Below are 12,252 nucleotides of genomic sequence, written 5' to 3'. Positions count from 1 at the left end.
GCTGGGATGGAGGAGTAGGGCTGGGATGGAGGGGCAGGGATGGGATGGAGGAGCAGGGCTGGGATGGAGGAGCAGGGCTGGGATGGAGGGGCAGGGCTGGGATGGAGGAGTAGGGATGGGATGGAGGAGCAGGGCTGGGATGGAGGAGTAGGGATGGGATGGAGGAGCAGGGCTGGATGGAGGGGCAGGGCTGGGATGGAGGAGCAGGGCTGGGATGGAGGGGCAGGGATGGGATGGAGGAGCAGGGCTGGGATGGAGGAGCAGGGATGGGATGGAGGACTAGGGATGGGATGGAGGGGCAGGGATGGGATGGAGGAGCAGGGATGGGATGGAGGAGCAGGGCTGGGATGGAGGAGCAGGGATGGGATGGAGGAGCAGGGCTGGGATGGAGGAGCAGGGATGGGATGGAGGAGCAGGGATGGGATGGAGGAGCAGGGCTGGGATGGAGGAGAGGGCTGGGATGGAGGAGCAGGAGCTGGGATGGAGGAGCAGGGATGGGATGGAGGAGCAGGGCTGGGATGGAGGAGCAGGGCTGGGATGGAGGAGCAGGGCTGGGATGGAGGAGCAGGGATGGGATGGAGGAGCAGGGCTGGGATGGAGGAGCAGGGCTGGGATGGAGGAGCAGGGCTGGGATGGAGGGGCAGGGCTGGGATGGAGGAGCAGGGCTGCACACAGTGAATACAAACTGAATCACAGAGGGGAATGGATTAACAGGGGAGTCCCTGTGGCTGCTGCTCCCCAAAGCAGCCAAGCCTTCCCTCAGCAGAGAGGAGTGAATCCTGCCCCAAGCACAGAGGGAAGCCCGCGGGCTGAGCCTCTGGAGAATACAGCCGTGGATGTGTGTGGTGCACACCCGATCTCCCAAACTCTGCCGTGGGCCCTCCCTCGGCTGGACTGGCAGCTCGGGGGAAGGTGAGCAATGGGATTTTCCAGGCTGGGTGACTCATTCCATCCTGCTGGGGACAGCAGAGTCACAAACACCGAGCCACTGCTGAGGGGACCCCAGTGCAGCCACCTGCAGGGAGGGACGGCTCCTCCTGCTGCTGCAGCTGGGGGCAGCTCTGCCCGGCCCCAGCTCCACGGCCAGGCTCCAAGGAAGCACAGATGGACACCAGGAGGAGCTGCTGGAGCTGCTGCAGGGCTGGAGCCCCTCTGGAGCCAGGCTGAGACACCTGGGGGTGCTCACCTGGAGAGGAGAAGGATCCAGGGAGAGCTCAGAGCCCCTGGCAGGGCCTGAAGGGGCTCCAGGAGAGCTGGAGAGGGACTGGGGACAAGGATGGAGGGACAGGACACAGGGAATGGCTCCCAGTGCCAGAGGACAGGGATGGGTGGGAGATTGGGATATTGGGAATTGTTCCTGGGAGGGTGGGCAGGGGTTGGATGGAATTCCCAGAGCAGCTGGGGCAGCCCCTGGATCCCTGGCAGTGCCCAAGGCCAGGCTGGACACTGGGGTTGGAGCAGCCTGGGACAGTGGGAGGTGTCCCTGCCATGGCAGGGGTGGCACTGGGTGGGCTCTGAGGTCCTTTCCATCCCAAACCATTGCGGAATTCTGGGATTCTGTCCCTCCCTCCCCTCCCCTGCTCCCTCCCCGGACTCCCCCGGGCCCGCAGCTCTGCCTCTCCTGAGCCGGGAGCGCCGGACACAGCGAGCAGGGAACGCGGGGTTTGCTCCGCGCTCTGCCCTGCACCGGCTCCTCCCTGCTCTGTCTGAGCTCTGAGCTCAGAGGAGCCAAGGAAGGAGGAAAAGCAGAGCTGGGTGCTTGAAATTGGGGGAGAGGGGAAAGCAGGAAAGGAAAAAGGAGGAAAAAGAAAGAGGAAAAGATAAAAACGATAAAAAACATAAAAACGATAAAAAACATAAAAAACATAAAAAACATAAAACCGATAAAAATATAGATTGAAAAGATAAAAAAATTAAAAGATAGATAAAAATATAAAAATATTAAAAAGATAAAAAGAAAGGGGAAAAATATAAAAAATATGATAAAGAAAAAGATGATAAAAAGATAAGATGAAAAAGATAAAGATAAAAATATGACAAAAAAGACAAAAAAGACAAAAAAGACAAAAAAGACAAAAAAAGACAAAAAGAAAAAAGATAAAAAAGATAAAAAAGACAAAAAAGATAAAAAAGATAAAAAGGACAAAAAAGATAAAAAAGATAAAAAGGATAAAAAAGATGAAGAGAAAAAGGGAAAAAGTGAAAATGGGTAAAAAAAGGAAAGGAAAAAGGACAAAGGAAAAAGGAGAAAAAGAAAAGAGAAGAAAGAAAAAGCAATAGAAAAAGAAAGAAGAAAAAATGAAAACAAGACAAAGGCAAAGAAAAAATACGCAAGAAGAAAAGAGAAAGGGGGAAAAGAAAAAAGAAAAGTCGAAAGCAAATATATAATGGAAAGAAAACTTAAAAAAAAACCCAAAACTTTTTCAAAAGGAGAAGACAAAGGAAATAAGAAAAAAACAGAAGTAAAAAGGAAGCAACTGGTGGACTGGTGATTTCCTCCTGCCTGTCACTAGAATACAAGCGCGATGCCCTGAGCCATCCATCAGCACCTGCCCTCGGAGCAGCCCCGCTCCGGCCCCGAACATTCCCGGGGGAGCGGCGGGGCCGGGCGGAGCGCATGGACCGGCAGCACCGCACGGAACCCCCCGCGCTGCCCCGCCCAGCTGCAGCCGAGCTGGGAGGGCTCTGGAAATCGGGAATTGTCACTGGAACTGATGAAGACAGAGGGGAAACAAGAGGTAAAAAAGAACTTTTGATTTTCGGAATTTTGTGGGGTATTAACTCCCCCAGCGCCCCCCCCCCGCCCCCCCAGCAAATTAATGATAATTATTGGCAGCTCTGGAAAGGAGCCCAAATGTTGCTCCTGGGTTTTGGGGGGAGAAAAGGAGCTGGAGGCTCAAAGGCAAAATTTGGGATTCCTGGAGGCTGCAAATGTTGTGTCCCCTCATTTCTAGAGCTGCCCCAACATACCCGTGTTGAGGTGTCCGAGGTAAGAAAAGCTGATCACAATCAGGCAGAAAAACTGAATTTATGTCATTGATGGCCTGAAAAGAGAAGGAACAACAATAGCAAGATAGTAATTCATTTATAACTCTGTTAAATGTGGCAGTGGGTTGTGGGAGTGCTGAAAAAAATGAGAAAAAGCAAAAATCATCTGACAGAGAAGTTAAAATGAGAGTGGATGTGCCTCTGGACGAGCCTCTCGCTCTGAGCAAAAATTCTATTTATTATCTCCTCTTCCTCTTCCTCTCCCCTCCCTCCCCTTCCTTTTCCCCCTTCTTTTCTTTTCTTTTCCCTTCCTTTCCCGTCCCGAGCATCCCCCGGCCCGGGCGGGGCACAGGCGGAGCTGGGAGCGGCCGCGGAGCTCGGGGTGAGTGACCCCGGCCGGGACACCGGGGGGTGCCGGGGGAGCCCCCGAGGGGCTCGGGGTGAGTGACCCCGGCCGGGACACCGGGGGGTGCCTGGGCAGTACCCCGAGCCTCCCGGGGCTGGGCATCCCCCTGTGCCGAGGGGCGAGTCCCGGCCAAGGGCAGCAGGGAAAGGCGGCACCCCGAGGGATGCTGCTGCTGCTGCTCTGGGATTTTCAGTGCCCTGGGATTCTCCTGCCTCGGGATTTTCAGTGCCCTGGGATTCCTCCTGCCCTGGGATTTTCATTGCCCTGGGATTCTCCTGCCCCGGGATTTTCATTGCTTTGGGATGCTCCTGCCCCGGGATTTTCACTGTCCTGGGATTCTCCTGCTTTGGGATTTTCATTGCTCTGGGATTCTCCTGCCCCGGGATTTTCACTGCTTTGGGATGCTCCTGCCCTGGGATATTCCTGCTCCGGGATGCTCCTGCTCTGGGATTTTCATTGCTTTGGGATGCTGCTGCCCTGGGATGCTTCGAACTCAGGATTTTCTCTGCTGTGAGATGCTCTTGTCCCGGGATTTTCTTTGCCCTGGGGTGTTCCTTACCTGAGATTTCCTTTGCCTTGGGGTGCTTCTGTCCCGGGATTTTCCTGTCCCGGGATCTGTGTTTTCCCGGCCATGCTGCTGCTCAGGAATTGTCACCATCCCCAATGTTCCCTGCAGGCTGGCATGGAGCAGCCCCAGGAGAGCAGTGCCCAAGGCCCATCCTGAGCAGTGCTGTCCCCTCCTGGCATCCCCTGGGCTCTGATTCCATCCCCCACTCCTGGCAGCTTTGGGAACAGCCCTGGGCTCGGGTGGGACAGCCCCGAGGTTTGGGGTGACCTGAGGTGCCACTGTCCTCACAGAGCTTCCCCAAAAGCTCAGCCAGGGTCAGTAACTGGGCATGTGTGAGATTCAGGGCACAAATTTCACAAATAATTTGGGGTTATTCTGCCTGAAATGACTGAGATGTTCCTCTTTCCTCTGCTGCCCAGTTTGTTGTTCCTGCCAGTTCTTGGAAAGCAGAGCAGAGGTTTTTTAGGGAGAAGTGGGGTTGAAAGCCAGCTCTGAGCTGTGCTGCTTTCATTTCAGAGCTGCAGGGACAGCCAGAGTCCCTGGGGCACATCCTCGGGGTGCCACAGAGGGTGGCCTGGCCCTGATGAGATTTTTGGGGGTAAGAGCACAAACAGGCCCAGGCTGGTACCCACAGACACCCCCTGTGTATTTCAGTACCCTCCAACCAGCAATGCTGGGCCACCTGGGGGGGGTTTCCATTAATTTCCCCCATTAATTCTCCTTAATTTCCCACTAATTTCCCCCTACTAATTCCCCTGAATTCCCTATTAATTCCCCTGAATTTCCCATTATTTTCCCCCTATTAATTTCCCAGAATTTCCCATTAATTTCCTTTTTTCTCAGCCCTGAGCAGGAGTTGTTCCTCAGCAGTTTCTCATCCTTTACTCCCATCACAGCTCACATTCTCTGACCAAAGGCTCTGAAATGAGGCTGGATTTTGAGGCTGGATTTGAGGCTGGATTTGAGGATGGATTTGAGGCTGGATTTGAGGCTGGATTTTGAGGCTGGATTTCAGGCTGGATTTTGAGGCTGGATTTTAGGCTGGATTTTAGGCTGGATTTTAGGCTGGATTTTGAGGCTGGATTTTGAGGCTGGATTGTGAGGCTGGATTGTGAGGCTGGATTGGAGGCTGGATTTGAGGCTGGATTTTGCCCGTTTTCTCGGGTATTTCAGGCACTTTGCTGTCAGCAGCAGCTGTTTGCAGGCTGTTGACACAGCCCCCAGGCTTAGTGGAAGGCAGAGCATTTCCCTGAAGAAGCTGCTGAGATTGCTCATCCTGGCACTTACGAATCACCTACAGAAGGCACCACACGAGGAGCTCCTGGCTGAGCTGAGGCACTGCTGCAAGGCTCAACACCACAGCCTCTGGATTCAAGCAAACCCAGGGAATGCTCATTGGAAAGCTCTCAAAAAATGAGCATTTGGGATTTTCTGAACAAATCTTTTTTCTTCTTTACTACTTTCTACTTCACAATAAAGTAGAAAGTAGCAAAGCAGAAGAAAAATGTAGAAAGCCACAAAGATCTGCACATAATATCCCCAGTTTTTTGGAGCTGGTAACAGGAATTCCTCTCTCTCCAGGCACCAAAATGCCATTTCCACGGATCATGCCCTCAGCACTTTGGCTGGTGCTGCACCTCACAGCAGGTAAGAGAGGCTTCTTCCTTCACAGCAAGTGTCTCTCAGATGAAGCACTCAGCCTAATTAGGGTGGGGTTTTTCCAGCTTCTACCCCCAGTGCCAGTGAATATTTTCCTTTCTGGGGTGAATAAGTGATGCAGGGAGTTTGTTTGGTTTTCAGTTTCAGGTAGAGCTGTTGGGTTTGTGAGAAAAGGCCCCGGGACAGGCAGAGCTCATGAACAGGAAAAAATGGATTCACAGAATCCCAGAGTTTGGGTTTGGGGTGGAAGGACCTTAAAGCTCAGCCAGTGCCACCCCTGCCATGGCAGGGACACCTCCCACTGTGCCAGGTGCTCCAGCCCAGTGCCAGCCTGGCCTTGGGCACTGCCAGGGATCCAGGGGCAGCCACAGCTGCTCTGGGAATTCCATCCAACCCCTGCCCACCCTCCCAGGAACAATTCCCAATTCCCAATCTCCCATCCATCCCTGCCCTCTGGCAGTGGGAGCCATTCCCTGTGTCCTGTCCCTCCATCCTTGTCCCCAGTCCCTCTCCAGATCTCCTGGAGCCCCTTCAGGCCCTGCCAGGGGCTCTGAGCTCTCCCTGGATCCTTCTCCTCTCCAGGTGAGCACCCCCAGGTGTCCCAGCCTGGCTCCAGCCCTGCAGCAGCTCTGGGTCCTCCCTGCACCTCCTGCCCCAGCTCTACTGACCCAGGCACTTTTCCAACTCCAACAAAAGGAGGGTTCTGGCAGTTTTTACCTGGGGCTCTCTGGGTTTTTGGGGACTGGGAGCAACCCGGGGCTGCTGATCCCAGACAGGTCCCACCAGTTCCTGTGCAGAGCCTGGAATTTCTCCAGTGAACACCTGGGGAGGTTCCTGCTGGAGCCCAGCCTGTCCTGCAGCAGGGGATGGGTTCCTGCTGAGGCTGTTTTGCCCTTCCCTTGCAGGACCCTGCAGGAGGGGGGCAGTGAGTGCCAGCAGAGCCGCCCGTGGCGCCACTGCGGTCTGTGACAAGGGGACCATGAGAGCCAGCCCCTGCTGTGCCATCCCTGGTGGCACCAACGTCACCCTGTCCTGCCAGCTGGCAGCCCCACGGGGCTGGTGCTGGGCAGCGATTTTCCTCAACAGCTCCGAGCAAATCCGAGCCCAGGGGGGCTCAGTGAGCAAAACCTTCCTGGTCACTGCCCTCGGCAGGCACTACTTCACCTGCAAGCACATCTGTGGGGACAGGACAAGACTCATCTGTGGAATCGACATCCAGTGTGGGAGTAAGGAAAATCCCTTCTTAATCACTGCCTAAAGTTCTTAATTACTTCTTACAGCTCCCCTGTGGGAGAGGGAAGCCCGTGAGGCGCTGTCAGGGGGTGGCTCTGTCCAGGACTGCTGCTGGCTCTTCCCACTGGGAATATTCCTGGCTGGAATTGGGCAGCTCTGTTACTCCTGAAGGGAGAGAGGCTCAGCAAATCTGCCTGCCCAGAGCAGACACCGCCCTCGCTGCCCTGCATCCCCTCAAATGTCTCCTACCCACGTCTTGGGGGAAGAGCCACTGGAGCCAGGCTGGCTGGAGCTCTGGGCAGCCTGCTCAGGTTGGACTGAAGGACCCTGAAAGGTCATGGGTGTTAGGACTGACAGGAATTTCTGCTTCAGATCCTCCAGATGAACCCAGGAACGTGTCCTGTATCCAGAAGGGGACACGGGGACATCCCACCTGCACCTGGCACAAGGGCAGGCTCACCTATCTCCACACTACCTACGGCATAGAGTAAGTGCTGGGGTGTAAATACAATTAATGCCTAATTATCCCCTGCAGCAGCTTCCTCACCATGGCCTGCAGCCCCCTCAGGGTTCAGTGAAGAGGCTGTGCCAATCCATCCCTTTGGAAAGGGAACCCTCTCCCCACAGCCCAGGGCTCACCCTGTCCCCATGTCCTGGGGTGACTCCCTGACCCCACAGCCCAGGGCTCACCCTGTCCCCATGTCCTGGGGTGACTCCCTGACCCCACAGCCCAAGGGCTCACCTTCCTTGCTCAGAAAATCCAACCAATCCTTTGCTCCTGCTGCAGGCTCTCCAACGGGACCCATGCCTTTTCCTTTCCAGAGGAAACTCCCAGTCAGGTGTTTGGCTCTGGGGCTCTGAGCAAGCTGGATTTTGACTCCAATTACACCGTGGTGGTTTCTGCCTCCAATCAATTAGGAAATGCCTCTTCCCAGCCATTCACCTTCATGCTGATAGACATAGGTAAGGCACCACTGCCCCCCTCTCAGTCAGCCCCAGACCTTGGGGGACAGTCAGGATCTCCTGGAAAAACATTAAACATTAAAGCTCTTGGAAAAATCCCCCATCCAGCCAAAAGCAATAATCCTATTTTTCACCTAACCCCATTCTGGGCTGTGCTGCCCCTCTGAGCCCTGTTTGTCTCTCTGTTTTGGTGCCAGTGAAGCCACACCCTCCTGACTTTTGGGTGGAATTTGATGATTCCTCAGCCACCGGCTGCTCCATTGTGTGGCACCACGAGGCCCAGGCACGGCACTGCAGGCTGAGGTACCGTCCCCTCGGCAGGCACAGCTGGAGCACGGTAATCCTGCTGGGATTCAAAGAGCTCTGGGGAGAGCACAGAGCCCTGCCAGGGCCTGAAGGGGCTCCAGGAGAGCTGGAGAGGGACTGGGGACGAGGATGGAGGGACAGGAGCCAGGGAATGGCTGGAAGTTGAAAGAGGGTAGATTGAGATGGGATATTGGGAAGGAATTGTTCCCTGGGGAAGGGCTGGGATGGAATTCCCAGAGCAGCTGGGGCTGCCCCTGGATCCCTGGCAGTGCCCAAGGCCAGGCTGGGCAGTGGGGCTGGGAGCCCCTGGGACAATGGGAGGTGTCCCTGCCATGGCAGGGGTGGCACTGGATGGGATTTAAGTTCCCTCCCAACCCAAACATTCCATGAAGTTTTTACTGTAAGTGACAAAAAGGACATTTTGCTGGGAGCTGAGAACATCACCCAGACAGAGATTTTGCTGTGAGGGATTTTTCAGATGAAGCCCTGCAGGCCTGATGATTTCCTTGCATCATTCTTGGAGTTTCTGAGGCTGCCTCAGCTCAGGGTTTCTCTGCTGTTTTTAAATCTGTGTCTGATTTTGTAACTCAGCCTCTCGCTGCCTGCAGCCCTTGTTTCCTTGGGAGTTTAATACCAATTTCTCCATCCCCACTGAAGGTCGAGAGCTTCAGCAGGGAGAAATATCATCTGCAGGGGCTGGAGCCCGACACAGCCCACGAGTTCCAGGTGAGCTGCAGGCTGCTGCCGGGCCGGGGGCTGTGGAGTGACTGGAGCAGCAGCCAGGGCAGCACCCCAGCAGCAGGTAAAGAACTGCCCTGCCCTGAGCCAGCCCTGGAGACCCACAGCAAACTCCAGCTCTGGAGCCCAAACTGCTGCTGGGCTCTTCTAGGCAAACTCCGATCCAAGAGGGAGAGGTTTCTGTAAGAAAATTGCATTTTTAATGAGCAAAGGGTGAAGCTGCTCCAAACCAGGAATTTCCAGAGCTCCCTGAGAAGAGCTGAAGGATTTGGGGGTTGGAATGAGATGATTACCCAGTAATTCTGTGATTCTCTGCTCTCCTGCTTGGCTTTGGCTGCTCTTTTTTGTGAATTACTTGGGCCGGTGCTGTTCTGACTCACCCATTTCCCCTTTCCCCGTGACAGCAGCAAGCAGTTTCTGTAAGAAGCATTGATTGATTCGGGAGGTGTGAACTTTTCCCTGCCTCCCCCACCTTCCTCTCAACAGTTTTCTCCCCTTTTCGTTGCACCCTGAGTTTGTGGCTGTCACCCCCACCCTGCCCGTGGGGTTTTTAGCTGATCTTTGTGCCCTCAGAGCAAGGGGAGGCTGCAGACAAGCAGCCCTGGGTGCATCCTCACCGCTCTGTGCTGCAGGAGCTGAACTTCTCCACAAGTTGTCTCCTTGCAAACCCAAAATTAAACCTTTCCAAGGAGATATTCCTGTTCCTTCTCCTTTTTGTGTGAACTGCCAAAAACCTCGTTCGTGTGGCTCACAGGCTTTCAAACCCAGGCTGGAGGGCAGCAGATGCAATCCCATATTCGGATTTTTCTGCTCGGAGCTGGCAGTCAATGCTCTGGTTTTATTTCTGCTCCTGCTTTTTGTTTCTGTTCCAGTCACTCTCTGCAGTCACTCCAGGACAAGCTGCTCCCAGCATGCTGACCTGGAGGGGTTTGTGCCTGTGCTGCACCCCTGGGTGTTCACCAGCTGCCCCTGCTCCAGCTGTTAATGATTGATGTTTGAATTGATGAGTTGGTGCTGCTCAGGGTCCTCGAGGAGCAGAGCTCTGTCATCCTCTGTCACCTCAGCTTTCCTTACATATTTATCTCTGATGCTGGATGTTGGGAGCCAGATCTTCCCTTTGATGTCATTTTGGGAGGGTTCTTCAAAATATCAAGAGTTTCCAGTCAGAACTGTGGAAGGAACCAGGAGTTTAAGCTGCCTCAGAGAAGCTGTCAAAGGCATTTATTGGACAGGAAAATCCCACACATCCCCCACACACCCTCATTCGAGGCTGCCTGTTGTTCTAGGATAGATGGAGCCAAGCCCAAGGACCATCAGGAGCCTCAGATTTATGCAAAGACAGGAGCTAATGCTGTGCTTTGATGTGTGGCTTCCCTTGGGAGCCATCCAGATCACTGAGGTCAGGACAAAGCCATCAGCACATCCAAACTCCTCTCCCTGGGTTTAGGGCTTGTTCTCCTCCTGATCCCACCTCCAAAGCAGCCAAACAACAGCAAACCTGGGTTATCACACCCTGCAGCACTTCAGGGCCATTTAAAAGATTACATTTGAATTTTTTCAGGGGTTTTACCTACTTGTTTGTTGGCTGCAAACCCCAGCCACTGCCACTGCTCTGCTTTTCCTTGTCTGCAGTGCCAACAGGGACCCTGGATGTCTGGTACCGGCAGCAGGAGCTGGACTCGGGGCACCAGAACCTCTCCCTTTTCTGGAAGGTGAGTGCAGTGAACCCCATGGCCTGGCTGGAACAGCCAGGTGTCTGCTAAGGAGGGCAGGAGCCTCCCCTGAAATGGAAAATGGAAACCCCCTCCCTCTGAATTGTTATAATTTGGAAATTAAGGGGCTCTCAGGCAAAGATATGGGAGTGGGAATAACAGGTCCTTATTAGGGAAAAAATAAAAATCAAATGAAAATGCAGCAATACAAAACAAACCACTGCCAGAGTCAGAGCAGGAGCTGAGCCCTGTGTGTCAGGGTGGTGGCACAGTCCCATCCCAGGGGGGCTCAGGGTGATGGCACAGTCCCATCCCAGGGGGGCTCAGGGTGGTGGCACAGTCCCATCCCAGGATGGCTCAGGGTGGTGGCACAGTCCCATCCCATTGGGGCTCAGGGTGGTGGCACAGTCCCATCCCAGGGGGCTCAGGGTGGTGGCACAGTCCCATCCCAGGGGGCTCAGGGTGGTGGCACAGTCCCATCCCAGGATGGCTCAGGGTGGTGGCACAGTCCCATCCCATTTGGGCTCAGGGTGATGGCACAGTCCCATCCCAGGGGGCTCAGGGTGGTGGCACAGTCCCATCCCATTGGGGCTCAGGGTGGTGGCACAGTCCCATCCCAGGGGGGCTCAGGGTGGTGGCACAGCCCAGCAGAGGCAGCAAAACCCAGGCAAGTGAGAGGGGAAATGAAACCAGAGCCATCTGAGAGGAGAAATGATGACTTTTAGGATGGCAAGGAAGGACTGAACCCTGGCAGAGCACAAAGGTTCCACCAGTTCCCAGGGACAGGGACACAGACCAAGGGTCCCCTCCCTATTCCTCCTCTTACCCATCAGCATTTTTCTGCCTGCAATTTCATGGAATGCCAGAATTATTGGGATTAGGAGGGATCCTGAATGTCATCCTGCTCCATGGCAGGGACACCTCCCACTGTCCCAGGCTGCTCCAGCCCCAATATCCAGCCTGGCCTTGGGCACTGCCAGCATCCAGGGGCAGCCACAGCTGCTCTGGGAAATCCATCCCAGCCCCTCCCCACCCTGCCAGGGAACAATTCCCAATTCCCAATATCCCATCCATCCCTGCCCTCTGGCAGTGGGAGCCATTCCCTGTGTCCTGGCCCCCATCCCTTTATCCCAAGCCCCTCTCCAGATTCCCCAGCTGACAGCATTTTTGGGATCTGCTGGGCAGAGCTGGGGGCTGGGACCCCACAGGGAACATTCCACACAGAATTTGGTTTAAAACCCACCAGAGCTGGGTGAATATTTTTTTTTTCACTGTGTTCCCCCCCCCACACCACGCTGCAAGCAAAAGCAGAAATTCTCATGTAACTCTGTGACCCCAGAGTTTGTGGCTTCAGCTTGCAGACCTTTATCTTGCAGCACTTTCTTTATCAGGAGTGACTTCCTGCAGCACCATTCATAAAACAGGGTAATAACCTGCCTGTAGAGGTTTCACAGCAGCTCCAAGCCCGGCTGACACTCAGGACCACTTCCTACCGAGGGTGTGCTCTTGTTCTCACACAAACACCCAGAAAAGGGCTGAAAATTTAATTTCAGCAATTTTCCAGTGCTGCCTCAGTCCTGAGCTGCCGCCAAAGCACTTCAAACATCTGGTTTGTGCCTTGTGCTTTGTTTCGTTATGACAAACATCAGCCAAACAAATGAATTAATGTCACAGAAACA

General features: G+C 54.4%; 1 protein-coding gene across 1 annotated transcript in view; it reads left to right on the top strand.

Annotated features, from left to right (window-relative positions):
- The first annotated feature begins 2,286 nt into the window (after positions 1 to 2,286).
- IL12RB2 (interleukin 12 receptor subunit beta 2) overlaps positions 2,287 to 12,252 on the top strand; it is a 19,351-nt gene continuing 9,385 nt past the window's right edge. The window contains exons 1-8 of the mRNA XM_050977189.1: positions 2,287 to 2,738; positions 5,544 to 5,609; positions 6,527 to 6,847; positions 7,227 to 7,341; positions 7,642 to 7,817; positions 8,015 to 8,154; positions 8,781 to 8,925; positions 10,494 to 10,573. Of these exons, the coding sequence (XP_050833146.1) occupies positions 2,618 to 2,738; positions 5,544 to 5,609; positions 6,527 to 6,847; positions 7,227 to 7,341; positions 7,642 to 7,817; positions 8,015 to 8,154; positions 8,781 to 8,925; positions 10,494 to 10,573 (1,164 nt within the window). The 5' untranslated portion in view covers positions 2,287 to 2,617. The remainder of the gene's footprint in view (positions 2,739 to 5,543; positions 5,610 to 6,526; positions 6,848 to 7,226; positions 7,342 to 7,641; positions 7,818 to 8,014; positions 8,155 to 8,780; positions 8,926 to 10,493; positions 10,574 to 12,252) is intronic.

The sequence above is a fragment of the Serinus canaria genome, chromosome 8, assembly GCF_022539315.1.
Source record: "Serinus canaria isolate serCan28SL12 chromosome 8, serCan2020, whole genome shotgun sequence".
Lineage (NCBI taxonomy): Eukaryota > Metazoa > Chordata > Aves > Passeriformes > Fringillidae > Serinus > Serinus canaria.
This window is presented reverse-complemented; position numbering and strand designations above follow the sequence as displayed.